Source organism: Daldinia childiae, assembly GCF_008694065.1.
Source record: "Daldinia childiae strain JS-1345 chromosome Unknown Scaffold1, whole genome shotgun sequence".
Lineage (NCBI taxonomy): Eukaryota > Fungi > Ascomycota > Sordariomycetes > Xylariales > Hypoxylaceae > Daldinia > Daldinia childiae.
The window spans coordinates 2,082,434-2,097,734 of record NW_022984642.1 but is presented as its reverse complement, the minus strand read 5'-3'; the positions used below and the strand labels follow the sequence as shown (position 1 = coordinate 2,097,734).

General features: G+C 44.7%; 4 protein-coding genes across 4 annotated transcripts; 2 read left to right on the top strand and 2 right to left on the bottom strand.

Annotated features, from left to right (window-relative positions):
• Positions 1 to 610: 610 nt before the first annotated feature.
• GL218_00551 (uncharacterized protein) lies at positions 611 to 2,458 on the top strand (the record flags this gene model as incomplete). Its single annotated transcript, XM_033576978.1, has 2 exons — positions 611 to 685; positions 740 to 2,458. The coding sequence occupies 2 exons, from the start codon at positions 611 to 613 to the stop codon at positions 2,456 to 2,458; spliced, it is 1,794 nt and encodes a 597-aa protein (XP_033441725.1).
• A 308-nt stretch (positions 2,459 to 2,766) lies between these two features.
• On the bottom strand, positions 2,767 to 5,131 carry GL218_00550 (Maltose permease MAL61; the record flags this gene model as incomplete). The annotated part of the gene is made up of 9 exons (XM_033576977.1): positions 2,767 to 2,945; positions 3,030 to 3,355; positions 3,457 to 3,778; positions 3,838 to 4,022; positions 4,079 to 4,144; positions 4,208 to 4,446; positions 4,506 to 4,633; positions 4,691 to 4,844; positions 4,916 to 5,131. 9 exons carry the CDS (start codon positions 5,129 to 5,131, stop codon positions 2,767 to 2,769), a joined length of 1,815 nt encoding a protein of 604 aa, XP_033441724.1.
• A 2,556-nt stretch (positions 5,132 to 7,687) lies between these two features.
• On the bottom strand, positions 7,688 to 9,927 carry GL218_00549 (uncharacterized protein; the record flags this gene model as incomplete). Its single annotated transcript, XM_033576976.1, has 3 exons — positions 7,688 to 7,789; positions 7,859 to 8,413; positions 8,479 to 9,927. 3 exons carry the CDS (start codon positions 9,925 to 9,927, stop codon positions 7,688 to 7,690), a joined length of 2,106 nt encoding a protein of 701 aa, XP_033442188.1.
• Positions 9,928 to 12,206: 2,279 nt separating this feature from the next.
• GL218_00548 (uncharacterized protein) lies at positions 12,207 to 14,417 on the top strand (the record flags this gene model as incomplete). Its single annotated transcript, XM_033576975.1, has 1 exon — positions 12,207 to 14,417. The coding sequence occupies one exon, from the start codon at positions 12,207 to 12,209 to the stop codon at positions 14,415 to 14,417; it is 2,211 nt and encodes a 736-aa protein (XP_033442189.1).
• Positions 14,418 to 15,301: the final 884 nt, after the last annotated feature.

Genomic DNA, 15,301 nt, shown 5'->3' with positions numbered 1-15,301 from the left:
ACATCGACTGACTATCTGCGTAGATAATGTAATAAGGAGGGTCTGACTTCTGCCGCGTGGCGACCCCTGTTGAAATGACTGGCTGACTGACGCGATTGAAAAAATGAGAGAATCTCGTAACGAAATGCCAAGAGAATGTTTCCCAAGCGTCACCCGCAATTAAGCAAAACGCTAGGATATGCCAAGTATCTAAGTACCTAAGTACCGTAGCTAAATTTGGTCAGATCTGACGCACTGATTATGCACCCGATAATGGATTAGGTATATGGCTAAAGTTTGCGCCACATACCTAAGATAAGAACTTTCACCATTTAAATGGGGAATGTGGCTAGAGAGGAGCTTTAAGCTAGTAAAGCTAGACTTCAGTTTTCAAAGTCGCGTGTTGAAATTATCCATTCATGTCAGCCTTATCAACGAACAAATTCATCCCGGACCTTACCATTCACTTGTGTTCTATCTTTTAAATTGAACCTACCTAATCACCCGTGCTTAATAATCTGAAGTCCAGGGTATTTCTAATTCTTTCGTCGAGAGGGAGTAAGGCCGTCGCGCCTGAGTCGTCGCATAGATTTTTAATAAAGAGAAGCGCGAGCCTAAACAAACTATCACGATGGCGCCTCCTAAAATGACGAAGAATCAGAAGCGCCGTGCGAAGAAGAAGGCAGACAAACAGACCAAGCCAGAGGTATGTCCTTGCAGTCCAATTTGAAGCAGGCCTTTAATGCTAATGTGTAAGTAGGAAACATTTAAGGCCGACGATACTCCAGAGGTTCAAACGGATGAAGCAAAATCGGAGCCGACAAAGGATGCACCTAATAATAGCGACACGGCAGAGCTTGAAGTCAAGAAGACATCTACTTCGTCAGATAAGATCACTGCTGATGGACCTGCTGAATCCGCCGAAGAATTCGATTTCGATCACGAAGATCCTACCTTTTCTATGTACAAAGATATATTTACCAAGTTTGGTGTATCGAGAGAGGAGGATGATATTGCAAAGGAAGCCAATGCTGGCAACCAGGGTGAGGTCTATTTTGACGACGACAACGAAATACCCGACGAAGAAGACGAAAGAAATACGCAGCCCAAACTCTCAAAGAAGAAGCGAAAGATGCTCAACAAGCTCTCCATTGCAGAACTTAAAGCGCTAGTGAAGAAACCCGAAGTTGTAGAATGGCATGATACATCATCATCAGACCCTCGAATGCTAGTCCAGATCAAAGCGCAACGAAACGTGGTCCCGGTACCTTCCCACTGGTCACTTAAACGCGAATATCTTTCATCTAAGAGAGGTATTGAGAAGCCTGCATTTAAATTGCCGAAGTTTATCGCGGACACCGGCATCGCAGAGATGAGAGATGCCGTACTAGAGAAACAAGCAGAGCAAACTCTGAAGCAGAAGCAGCGCGAAAGGGTACAGCCGAAAATGGGCAAGCTTGATATCGACTACCAGAAGCTCTACGATGCCTTTTTCAGGTTTCAAAGTAAGCCTCAATTAACGCGCTTCGGTGAAGTCTACTATGAGGGCAAGGAATACGAAACAGATCTGCGCCATCTCCGGCCTGGAGAGCTAAGCGACACCTTAAAAGATGCGCTTAGTATCCCTCCTGGGGCCCCTCCGCCATGGCTTATCCATCAGCAAAGATTCGGCCCGCCTCCTTCTTATCCCTCTCTTCGTATTCCTGGACTTAACGCCCCTATTCCACCAGGCGCCCAATGGGGTTTCAACCCAGGATGTTACGGCAAACCGCCCGTCGATGAGTACAACAGACCACTGTATGGAGGAGATATATTCGGTATCATGCAGCCAAACCAAGCAGCACCCCCTCCTGGTGAGCCTATTGAACGCACAATGTGGGGTGAGCTTCAAGAACCTGAAGAGGAGTCCGAAGAAGAGGAAGAAGAAGACGAGGAAGACGAAGAAGATGAGGAAGATGTTGGCGCGGGCTTACAGACTCCTTCTGGCACGGAAACACCCGGCGGCTTGGCTAGCAGTGTACCGACAGAGTATGGTACGACGACCGAGTCTGTGGCCGGAGAGTTGGATCTACGGAAGTCCCGTCGTGGTTATGAGACCGAAGATAGCACGCATCCTCGTTCGGCTTACACGGTCATTCAAGAGAAGCAGTCTCGAGCAGAAGGCTTCTTTGGTAGTGATCGTGTGTATGATCTCAAGAACGCTGGCGGGGACATGCGTGTCCTCGGCCAGGACGATGATAGCAGCCGAAAACGGAAGAAGCCTGGCGATGTAGATGTATCTTTCGATCCAGACGCATTGGTAGATGGTATTAGCAAGGATGAGATGCGGAAGAGATTTGAAGAAGGCCGGCGTGATGAAGGTATCGGTGCTAATTGGAGGAGAGAAGAAGGCTTAGAAGAGATGATTGCGAATGAGAGTCGCAAGAGGCTGAAGCGTGACGAAGAGAAGAGAGACGAAAGGAAGAAATATAGGTTCTAGGCTGATTCGATTCCTAGAAGAGGACTAATAATAAAATTGACTTGTACTTATTAGTGTATAGCATTGGGATCGATGAGCGGTTTGCATGCACTCATTCCCTGGGTATAAATTCAATCAGAGGTGATATGCTCCAAGGCAGGAGATTGGATAATAAATATTCTTCCCATACTTTCAACAACGGCTTGATATATACACTCGTTTATTTGGTAAACAATTTGGTTATAACGTACCCTCCTCTCTTCCTATATGGATTCACTGTAAATATTCCTGCATTTACTAACAACGTAGGAATAAGAGAAGTACAGCATCTAAATTTCAGTTCTCCTTTCGCCCGCGTTATTACTAGTAACAAGATCTACCTGTTCCTTTTGTGCGCCTTCTGTGCCCCGAAGTAAGGTTTCGACTTTGGTACTCGCAAACTTACGAGCAGGCACTTTATTCTCGAACAGTATATCGAGCTCGGCGTAGGTTCGACCTTTAGTTTCAGCTACATGAAGGCGATGCGGGGATTAGTAACAATCCTATAAATTAAGGAAAACGGGTAACTTATCCAAACACGGGGGATACTAACGTAGTCGAAAAAAGATCCAAGCCGTAAAGATAATATTCGTGCCAGCCCAGAAGAAGGCAGCTTTGGAACCCCAGTTCCACTCTGCTGGGTTGACCTGTCGGTATGAGACAATATTAATAAAAGCGATATTAATAGCGTTGTAAGCGTTACGGGCCAAGATGATAGATTTGGCACGCAACCGCGTTGATGGGATTTCGGAGACAATGGTATAAACCACAGGGCCGATAGAGAAGTTAGCTGTGGCACTCAGTAAGATGACCATTGTCCCTGCTGTCCAGGCTTCTGCAGTGCTAGGCGGATCATGAATTCCCATGAAGCCGGTGATCCTGGTAATAGGGGCGTTAGCCTAAAAAGAAGAATAACCAAGATTTTGAAATAGTAGGCATATGGAGGGTATAGAGGCGAGAAGGGAACAATTAAAACATACAGGAGTAAAATAAACATCACGATCATTCCCCATAACACTAACGTCTTTCTCCCAGCCTTGTTCAGGATGAACCAACTGGCGATCGTCCCGACAGCGTTGAGACCATTCTGGCCCCAACTTAGCTTGAACGAATCTGCGTCCGAGATTCCCGCCTGCTGGTAGAAATAAGACGATAGGCCACCGATAGCTGTACCAGACATTGTTTGTGCAAGCCATATAAAGCACACAATCTCAGTCCGCCTGAGATCGGTACCTCTAAAGCAGTCCCAGTACTTAGTCCCCTTAGAGACCTGCTTCTCCATCTCATCCGTATAAACCATCACTATAGAATTAGTCGCCTAAGCCAGAGATAGTTTATTAAAGTTCTAGGGGGTAACCTACAAGCCATTGCCGCATCCGCATCGCGCTGGCTAAACCCAGAACTACGAGCCAGCCGCTTTAGCGACTTCTCTGCTCGTTCTTTGTAGCCATGCCGAACGCACCACCAGGGCGACTCTGGTGCGAGGTACGTGCCTATAGCGATAGGAATCGGCCATACCCATTGTAGAGAGAAAGGAATCTTGTATCTAGGGGCAGTTCTTAGTGCAAGCATTATCAGCCCAGAACAAAGATCTAAACTTACCCCCACTCGTCTTGTCGACCTTCGAGCCCGACAAGGACGCCCGCTGAGATGAATTGGCCGATAATCCTGTATAGTAGCATCAGTATCTAGTTTATAGAAGTAAAACTCGCAGATTTGCTAAAAACTAACCAGCAGAGGTTGACGTAGCTAGTAAGATAGTGCCTTAGGGGTACAGGGCAGACCTCAGCCGCGTAGGACACGGTCATGGTCTGAAAAATGCCCCAGGCCATGCCCTGGAATAATTCACCAACGAGGAATATTGTAAGGCTATTAGCGAAGAACGGAAAGAAGATGAACCCCGTAACAGCAACCAATGCAGATATTATCGTCCAACGGTAACCCCAGCGTTCAGACAGAACACCGGCAATCTAGGACAGTTTTCTCTTAGCACGAAATTTCAGGGATAAAGTGAGGAATGTATATATACCTGAAGGCCAATAATCTCGCCAACATTAGTGGCACCTGAAATGCCATTCTGCCAACTTGCGGGGATCTGATAGTCTCCATTGGGTGCTTGAGTGCCGAACCTATCGCGGAAAGGGGGAAAAGAAATATCTACGAGATTGATATTAATATTTATCTCAGGGCAAGCAGTAGCAAGCATCGACTTACACGAGCCAACAATCGATGTCCCAAATCCCTCCATTATGATGCACGACGAGAGGAGCATCGACCAGCCAACAGCTTTAGGATACACCTTGAAGGCATGGGAAAGTTTCATATCTCGTTCCCTCTCATTTGCGTCATCCGCCTCGTTGACGAGGGTCTATTTTCGGTTTAATATATATCATCTGCTCTGTAGTTTTATAACTAGGTATAAAAAGGTGTAAGTCTTACCATGAAGTCGTCAACATTCTCCGCGATACGACTAGCAATAGCTGGGTCGATCTGAGCATATTGCCCATTTTCCGGGCCTTGTCCATCACCAAGGCCCTTTTCAGAATCATTCTTATCACTTCTGCTGATATGCTGCTGAATTTCCGGTTGAATCTTCTCTTCATCACCTTCCCCTACCCGAGAGGGTTGCTCTCCGTGTTCTTGAGATCTGGCCATGTTAACCCCGATTATCCCAGGGAACCTACCCGTAGAATCGTGATTTTAGGAGGCCCGAGACTGCTTTATCTTGCCACGAGTCCGAAGAGTTGTCTATTAAATTTCCTTTGTCATGTCTGGATCTCATCGTGCCATAAGAATCCTCGAATAAGACATTATTACCTATCAACTACCTAGTAATATATCTACCCCGCAACGTTACCACATTCCATCCCTACCTAGGTAATAGCTACAATGCCACATCCCGAGGTCTAGATAACCAGGAAATCATCAACCAACTGCAGCTCGTTATCGCATGTAAAACCCATGCAGGTCCGGTGATTGGACCAACGGCACAGCATCCCGTCGTTCTCGGATGCGGGGTACAGCCATCGCTTTTTACTCTCTCGATTCCACGACATCGGTAGGGTTTGGAACACAGCATGAACCTTTCCCCTTCAAGGTTTTTGAATCATGTATATATATATATATATTTAAGGTCTGATCACTTCCTAATGAGGGAGGTTCGAGAACCTAAATATAATCAATCCTAGCTGTATCCTGGTTTTATCAATATAACCCCAGTCATGTGATAATTCATTCATGTAAGTAAATGGTGATCGTTGATCTCCATTGAAGTACTAACTAGTCGATCACTTCGTATATTTCATCACCAATAAGCTAATTTTTATATCATCACTTATTAGACGCATCACAAAAAGGTATTTCACATTTATGTGGTGACGAATTAGTAGGGTCTAGGAGTTCGTTCGCATTCTATTAACCACGGATCGCTCTAAATGAATCAGGCAGTCTATTAGGTAGAGATGCGTTACTTCCTAGGTAAGTCAAGGGTTTTTGTTGTTGACTATAAGGGGCCCATATCCACAGCTTCGTTCAGGAGCACAACTCAGCCGCTTGAGTAACGATACACCTTAAGCCACCAGCGAAAAGAAAAGCGGCTCTAATAAATCATATCCGCGCCGGGATGCACCCATCTGCCCCCGAGTGAATATAATGCTTTCACCTCAGAAGCCTCGAAATCAACAAGACCGATTATTGGTTCGGAATAATTTTCTGATCGTCCCTCTCGTCACCGTTAATCCAGCGGCCGAACATGTATGCGATGAGAGCGACACATACTACAAAGACGAATGACCCTATACCCAAACCAGTAGGATTTTCCTTAGACGATGTTGATTTCACGACGTAATCAGCCACCATAAACATGAAGAAGAGGGCGAGGATGATACTGAGACTCAACATTGTGGCAGGAATGCTGTGAAGGCTGGTAGTTACTCGTTCTTTGTAGTATTGATAATATGGCTAGTCGTGGTAGGAGGAATATGCTGCTTGATGGTGGTTTGGTGGTTTAGTGTTTGGTGTTTGGTGTTTGATGGTATTATGGAGATCATTCGAGGGAGGGATCAGTGGATTAAATAGTATTAAAAAGACCTCGGTAGGTATTTGGTATGTGGTCGGAAACGGATAACAAACTATGAGTGACTCATCCCTTTTCCAGTTTTGACAACACATGTTGATGTGTCCTGCTATTACGATCACAGCTATAGCAACAGACACCTAGTGATTACTCGGAAATTGTGACCAGTACCACAGATCTTTCGTGCGCGAGCATGTAGAGGTAATTTTCTTTCCAGCTCAAGCTAAGGCTTAGTCAATGATGATTCCTTGTTTCCTTGAAGTGACTAGATTGCAATTATTACTAACAGTTATTCGTTTTCACGTTAACTTGCCCCTAATTTAGATGACGAAGAAATTATGCAAAGGGGGTTGGTGTAGCCTCTAGCTCTAGCACTAAAGAATGATACATTCACGACTTTCCAAATGTCTTATTCTACGCTGTAGTATATTTATAACTATCTGTTTCTTATATATCATTTAACTAACGCTTGCCTCTAGCAAAAGAATATTTCATAATAACTAGAAATACTAAAAATGATATTATCTTAATGACCCATGGAACGTTTAGGGGTCGTTGCGTGGTCGCCTAATAGGGTAAGGGTTATGATTATGATACACTGCAAAGATAAAAGTTAAGGACACATAATAAGGTAAGTGATAATTATCAAGATAGTGAATTATTCCTAGATAGATCTTGAAGAATTAATTATGTAGTGAAGCCTACCTTAGGTAAGAGGTACCTAGCTTATTGATTCGATGGGTTTACTAGATTCTTACTAGATTCACGGATGACGAGGTAACTAATTATCAACCAAGTTTCAACCAAGTTCTTTATTTCATATGGCAGCAGATTACCCCATCGGTTATAGGCATAGTATGTTTGGTGAAGCTTCTTTAGAGAAGGCCCCAAAAACGTAGTATGGGTTACAGAGAAGTTGGGGATACCTCGTTGCGACCTATTCAACATTGATCGCGACTGGGGCTCTAAAATCATCTATTGTTTACGAGCCCCATGTATTTCCCTCGGGAGTTAGGGCTAGGATTTCCAAGTCGAACTACCCGCCTTTAACCACCACCCGTATAAATGTGATTTCTGGCTTTTAACGCAAAGTAGACGTGAACTGGACATGTTCCAACGTCCACACCTAGAAATCCCTAATTGCTGCAGCAATCATTGCACCGCCAGTTGCGACACCCTACAGGCATCTTTATATGTCCTCGGATGCAATTGATGTGGTATAGGGGTTTATCGCAATCCTACGGACAGTTAGCTTTACGTTCTAGAGTGGCTCTGAATGGAAAGGAAAGAGATACGGTCTGACTAACCAAATTTGAGCAAATTAGTGTGGATGGTCCTCGGATTGGTTGACCACAGACCGCACATCCTGACGCCGACTTGCGATACTGAGTTCTCGGAGAGGGTGGCTTTGTAGTCTCAGGCTGTTCAGGACGCTTTTGAGACCTGGCTTGTCGCATAATTGCAAGCGCCTTAACAATAGTGGATTCAACTAAGGAGTTCCTTGCTTTCAGGTAGCTCAAGTGCTTTGAGAATTCCGTCATGCGGCTCTGAGACGCAACTAGCCACAACGCCTTGTTTTGAACGAATTTGAGATAAACGTCTTGTAAATGGGGCTCTGAAGTGACGCATTCTTTATTTACGTAAGCATCCCACTCTGAGATATATTCCTTCTCATCTTGGTGGACATCACTGTAATCTCGAATGATGTCTCGGTGCTTTTGTACCAGCCAAGTATCGTCGATGTCTGGCGGATCTACTAAAGATCCTGGTTCAAGTAACGCTTTACTGAGACGATCGTACATAGGTTGTTTATTATTTGGCACTTGTTGTCTTGTATCCTTAGGACGACCCGGGAGGTATGTCTTTGCACGGGGTTAGTATCATCCAATTTTTGCCGTATCCGATTGGTTATCTTATGTCAACTTACCTGCAAAGACTTTGACTGCGTTAAAGTGTTCTGGGCCCTATGAAGAGATATACTGTCTTCGAGGTCGCTATCGGGGCCTTCTGAACTTTGAATGTCCAATATATACGAGCTAGATCGACGCGGGGTTTCTTGACCATGATGAGAAATCCATATGCGGGAAGAACTCACATCAAAGTCATACTTGAACTGATAATGGACCTTAACATGTTCTACTAGCTGGTTCATAGATGAATGAGCAGCATAGCATCGTATGCATTGGTAATTCTTTAGTACGACTTCCCCTGTTTGAGGGAGTACCCACGTAACTTGCCCGGTTTGGCTTCTATTCTCAGCCAATTTACGTTGCTTGCGTTCTTTACGCTCTTTTCCTCGCGCCTTGTCACTCAGTAGCTTGAGATTGTAATTTTGCTTTCCCCTCGTTCTTAGTGAACGACTGGGGGTCGCCGCCTCTTCATGATCCTCATCATCTTCTATCAAGACATCCTGGTCATCTCTCAAATTACCGTTTGTCGCATTATCCGCCCTCCCATTGACATGTCCATTTGTTAAGGGCTCCAGAGCACCGCTAGGAAATGATGCCTTGGTCTCTGGCGGTGAAACCTCAACCTCGGTAGTGCTACCTGCTCTATGACATGTGGACCATCTCAGATCCATGTCCATCATTAGTTCAGTCCCCATTTCTTGACCGACTCGTTTCCTGATCTTGACAGGTGTTGAGGCCCGGTGCTTTTCAAACCTGTAAACGACTTGAGACGTCAAAACCCAATGCCGTGGGTTGCTCGAGAGGTTACCCTGGGTTTCTTCTTTGGGCAGTAGGTCAACAGGTGGCCAACATGGATCACCCGCCGACTCCAACTCGGCTTGAACGAGGTAGTTATCGTCTAGATCAAAACCATTGTCGTCATCTCGCTCAACAAATATCTTGTCCGCCGGGACATGAAATGGCGAGTTGAGATATATCCTAGCTCTCCGGCAGACACCGTCTGCGTCTCGAAAAACCTTTAGATTGCATATTTGGCTATCGCAATAGAGGATGCGAACTTCCTTTGACCCACGTAGTCGGAAAATGCTAAGCTTACAGCGGATACGAATAGTCGGCGTATCCTTTTTTGCGGGAGATCCCGTGCCATTCAATAGATTGCTGGACCTGAAATTAGAGCTTTCCTTGTGGGTAATTTGGAGAACTTCCACACGAAGGGCTTTTTCGAAGTCATCGTAATTTTCAGATAATAAGTGGCCAACGGCGCCATTTGGAGTCGACTCTGGTGAGTCTTCAACTATGCGACGTCTTTTGGTAGCACGAGAACCATGCTCGTCATTAACGACGCTGTCACCGTTGGTTGATGATAACTTGATCCCCATGCCGTATGGAGATAGGTGGTCGACAGCAGTTTTCCAGGCTCGGTGGATGAAAGGTAGTTCGCGTTTGTACGGGGTGATGGTTGCCATCTCTGAAGGAGAACATCGGCGCAGTCCACCACGGTATTGTGGTACCCTGTTTTAGATATGGAGCAGTCAAGTAGAATATACGAGAATGACCAAACGGCTATGGAATCTTGCCGGGCAAACTCCTGCTAAAGAGGGAGAGTAAGCAGGTATGAGTGTTGCCGAGTAATTTCCTAGGAAGCACCAAGTCTGGACGCAACCAATTATGAATTATAGATATTGAGATTGCATTATTGAATATCCTTAGCGCCGGAGACAAGTCAATAAGAATTATGGTGTAAAACTGAGATGAAAGCCGAGTGAAGAATTGAGGATTGGGGATTGGGGATTGGGGCCAAGACGAAGTGAAGTCTAAGAATGAGTGAAGAGAGAGTGGCTATGGTAATGAGATGTGCAACAAATTAAGTGTGGCTGGCCATGAACCTGGTTGTTTACGTTGGAAGTAATCCGAAGTGACGATTTATCGGCAAAATCTAAGGATTTGCCGGCGCATACAGTCGCGATGGTAATCGTGAGTATATCTAGGAAAATGTGACTATAGAGAAATAAGTTGGAAGGGCATGTGATGCGGTTGACATGTCCGCGATGCGATGCGATGCGTGAAAAGTGGAAGAACCCGTCGACGCGTTCCGACTAACCAAGGTAGGCTGAGGAGGAAAGAACCAATCCTGTAGGGGTTAAGAAATGTGTGGCTACCGTCGCATCTTCTAAGTGGCGGATCTATGCATTACAAAAGGTACGTACCTAATATCCGTACTTACCTAACATATAAAGAAGTACAAGCCACAGATACATTTCAATGTTGCGACCCACCTTCCCCCCTTTGTTACATTATCGCATGGATGACATGGACTCCTTTGAAACTGTGCAAGTTCACCAAGAAACTTAGATGCAGACTAACAATTAGTAAGAAGTAGATATTTGTCGGAGTTGATAGGTAGATAACAAATAAACGTTTGTTACCGATGCTAGAGTATACTTATCAACAGGTAGATTACGGACCCAACATAGTGTATACCTAGGTAGCCTGTATTTCCAACACCAGCTTTGAATGAATATGTTCTTTCTAAATTATTTAATCTCTTCAAACTTATACCCTCAAATAATATATAAATTGATTTGTTTTTATGAATAACCCTCGATATTACTTGGTACTACTAAACCTGTATCTAGTAACCCCAGCTTACATTTACATTAGTTCAGCTTGCTCAAGATCTGCGCATGTTATATACCTGTATTCGGTTCTGATGAGTCCATTCTGGTCAAAGACTAAATAGTCTAGGCCAAGTGTTTGTGTTATTACAACTAATTTCAATCATTTCACTATTCAAGTCAAGCCGTAAATTAGGCCTAGCAGGATCCGAGGCTATATACACTGCCAGGATTTAGTCTCGATGGATTAAATTCATCCTAAGATCTGTTAACTTACATAAGTAGCCGCTCAATTAGAAATGGTTGGTTTAAATAAGTGATAGCAACTGAAATATCTATTAAATATTAATAATACAGTTATACGTTTGTGACTAGTTACGCGATTTATAATCTATTAGCTAAGTACCTATTACTACATACTAAACTAACCAGTCGTCAGCCTTGACATACACACCTTAAATATGCGTTGGGTATAAAACACCGGTAACTTTTAACAAGCCAGATTGAAACGGGAACGGGCACCTGCATTGCTACAAGCTCAATACAATTAGCGTTATTAATTGATATCGATGATCGTAACATTGGCCGCAGTAGGTAAATTTAGGGCGTTGTTATGTTCATAGTGCCGACTATTTTATATATAGTACAAAAATCGTTCGCAATATCTTCTAATGTGAGTGCGTGGTTCTATATCAAACTTTCATCTCTCTGAGAGCGATAAGCTGAAGTTCAGCAGTACGTAGATACAGTTTCAGCTGCGCGCAGAAGGTACGTTCTTATATATAAGAGGCCACACATGGATGGTGGGGTACAGAGCGTAGATCCAATCATAAGAAAAAAACCTTATTAAGTGGGACATCCCGCCAATCTATTTTAGCTGCAGTGAGTCAATGCCGTACCTCGTACGTTGTACTTTCCTAGGATAAACACAAACCATTTCCGATTTACCTAACCCATTTCAATTGTTAATTCACGCCGGAGCATTCACTTACAACAACCTCATTCACCCATCCAACCTACTATGCAGTAGCATATGTGGCTCTACCTCTCGATCCCTTTGTAATTCCTATGCCAACCGTCGTTTTGCCCGCTTGTTATTTCAAGCAATCTAATGATTCTCGACTCCGATAATGGATCGCCCTCGACGATCTCTTCGGAGCAATCCATCCCGCGCTGCCAAGTTGAAGGCACCACGCCGCACAACCAGATCAACCGCCGCATACTTCCATTCATACTCGCTTTCATCTGAATCCGACAACGGCTTCAACGATGACGACGACGACGACCTCGAAAGCAGTAATGCTCCGATTAAACATACGTTCCCAAACACGCGAAAGCGAAAGAACACCCACGATGACTATTCGCCATCTCCGAGAAAATTCCAGCGCCAAACACGCAGGGTCATCAAAGAAGCCTCTCCAAATGTTATAACTCCCAGTACCCCGAATTCAAATGAAGTCACACCTACGGCTTCACCCATAGCTCTCTCCGACACTTATACATCGCACCCTCCTTGGGCAACTCTCCCATACCATGTCCTATTATGTGTTCTCGACAACGTTGCCGTACCAATCCGTGACCTTTCATCACGGCGCGAGGATGTCTCCGAGGCGGTCGGAAGTTTGATGGCAGCCGCACGGGTTTGCAAGACTTTTCTCGAGCCCGCCTTAGCAAATTTATATAAGTGCCCTCCATTCTACCACCACTGGCGATATACCAAAGCTCCTCAAACCTCTCTTAGCCAATTCATCGACACTTTAAACATGCCTCCCGAAGCCACCATAGTTACTTACCGCCCCAAAGTTGAGATTCTGCAGATGGAAGTGGCATCAACCTTGACACCAAGGTACGGCACAAACTATCTAAACTTGCAGACTGTGGTCCAGAATCTGCCAAGACTGTCAAGCATGGAGCTATATCACGAATCTGACGAACCACCTTATCGTAAACTAGATGAGCACGTTCGATTTAAATGTGCTGCAGATGACCTGATGCAAACCCTGGCAGGCCGCAAAGCTAATGATGCGACTGCACCCACGCAATTGAAGAGCTGGCGTTGGAATTCGCGTCTCACGTCCGATTCACTCTCTTTGGATAAGCTGGCAGGATTTCATTTGAACTCTAGTTTTGCCAGCTTGCAAAAAGTAGCTTTTGTGAACTATCAACTTGCGTCCTGGGGGTTGTCGGCTAGGCAGCAGTCCAGTGAAGAGATAGAGAGACAAAACCATCAGAAAATTTCCCAACTCTCCGCCTGTATTTCAGCTTTGCCAAACCTTGAGCATCTCATCTTGGAGTCATGTACATTGGTTAACGGCCTATTACTAGACCAACTTCCCACCTCTCTCAAACACCTTGAGCTTATTAACTGCTGGGAGCTGACAGCAGGTGATCTTGTTGATTTTCTACTTACGCATGGGAGCCACTTGCAAAGTCTTACCATCAATCACTGTCAATCGTTGAGCCTAGCCTTTCTCCCTACCCTACAGTCAGCTTGCCCGAGGCTACAACACCTCTATATGGATTTGTCTTATTTCCGACACCATGAACACTATGCTGATAATAAACCCGAATACGATGTTCTTCTTACGGAGGACGATGTGCCGACATGGCCGTCTTCGATACAATCTATCGAAATCCTCCACATGCGGAAGTGGGGTCGTAGGGCAGCAGAGACCTTCTTTCAAAGCTTGGTGCGGAGCGCGTCAGACCTCCCCCACCTTCGCCGACTTGCACTGAGGGTCGCACTAGACATAGGTTGGCGCCAACGCCAAGAACTCCGAGAATTCTGGGTTGATAAGATGGCGAGGGTCTTCAAGAGGAAGACAAAATCACCCAAAGATTTCAAGGCAGTACGCCCACCGCCGACCAGGCCTCAACGGCAGGACCAGAAGGAGCTAAAACCAAAGATCTTGACTCCTGCAGCACTACCAAAGCGACGAAGTACGCGAATCGCCAACCTTTCGCCGGCACCAACCTCGTCAGAAGGGGAGCCGAATTATCCTAGTAAAGCCGAGCTTACGAGAGCCTCGGCCATCAGCAGAGAACTCAAGCGACTCAAGGGAAGTGGATTATTACTAAAGGAACGAGACGCCGACGACGAAGAGAGTGAAGATGAATTGGCTGCTGACCATTCGGATCGGAGTCGATTGGAACGTAAGGTTAGAAAGGTTACAAGACACTTATCGGACGATGGATTCGTTCATGGTCTTTGTGATGTGGTGGATATTCAAGTTGATAACCATCGTCCGATGGAAAGACAGTTTGACATGGAGGATTTCTTGGACTCGCCGGAAGACTCAGATCCCGATTGGGACGGTGGGGACGCTGATGTTTTCGACTAACACCCCACTTAGATAAGTTGCGGTTTCTCCTATATGCTATATAACAAGGGAAATGACTTGCATGAGGATGGATGTGGTACGGATGGAAATTCTTTCAATGGACTTGGCGTTGGATGGTAAGGTCAGACATTACTAGATATACGTCATCACTGACACGGTTCTCTGACATATGGAGTTTGATTAGCAAGGCGTCCAATACCCCCGAGATACAGAAGGGTTGGAATTTGCACTTTGCATTGCTGGATGGCTTACAAATAGATGCTGCACATATATATTCTTAGTACCTTAGGTTTGCAGACATGAATTCGGAAATCACAAATTACATCCGTCTGGACCAAGTCCCATAACGTAAAGCATCAGCACACTAACTTTACTACCTAATGTAAACGGTGGTAAATGTGTGGTTAGCAGGTACCTAGCCCAGGTAAATTCTTGTAACCATACCGCCTAGAACTTAAGCGCATACTGCACCCAATGGGTATTCATGATTTAGGCACCTTAACCTAGGTATTTATAATATTTATAAAAGAATATTATACCTATTATAATACTTATGAGCATTTTAGTTTCCACTTATGAAGTTTTATTTCCTTAACTGAGATAGTGCCAATTTTAGCGAAAAGATTTACATAGGATAATGAGACTATTGATTTCTTATTGTTCACCTTGCTCATACATACTATTAACTAATACTCTAATATTAACTACCTAGGCAGTATTGCCAATAAAGACGGGTAAAATAATCTCCTCGAAATATACTGCATGCGGAAGCCATGGTACGAAAACGACGAATTCTCACAGCGTATTGAATCCTAGGGAAATTATCTTGGCATGTTTTATTTATAGAAAGTGAATACACCTAAGTACTATATTACTATCATGAT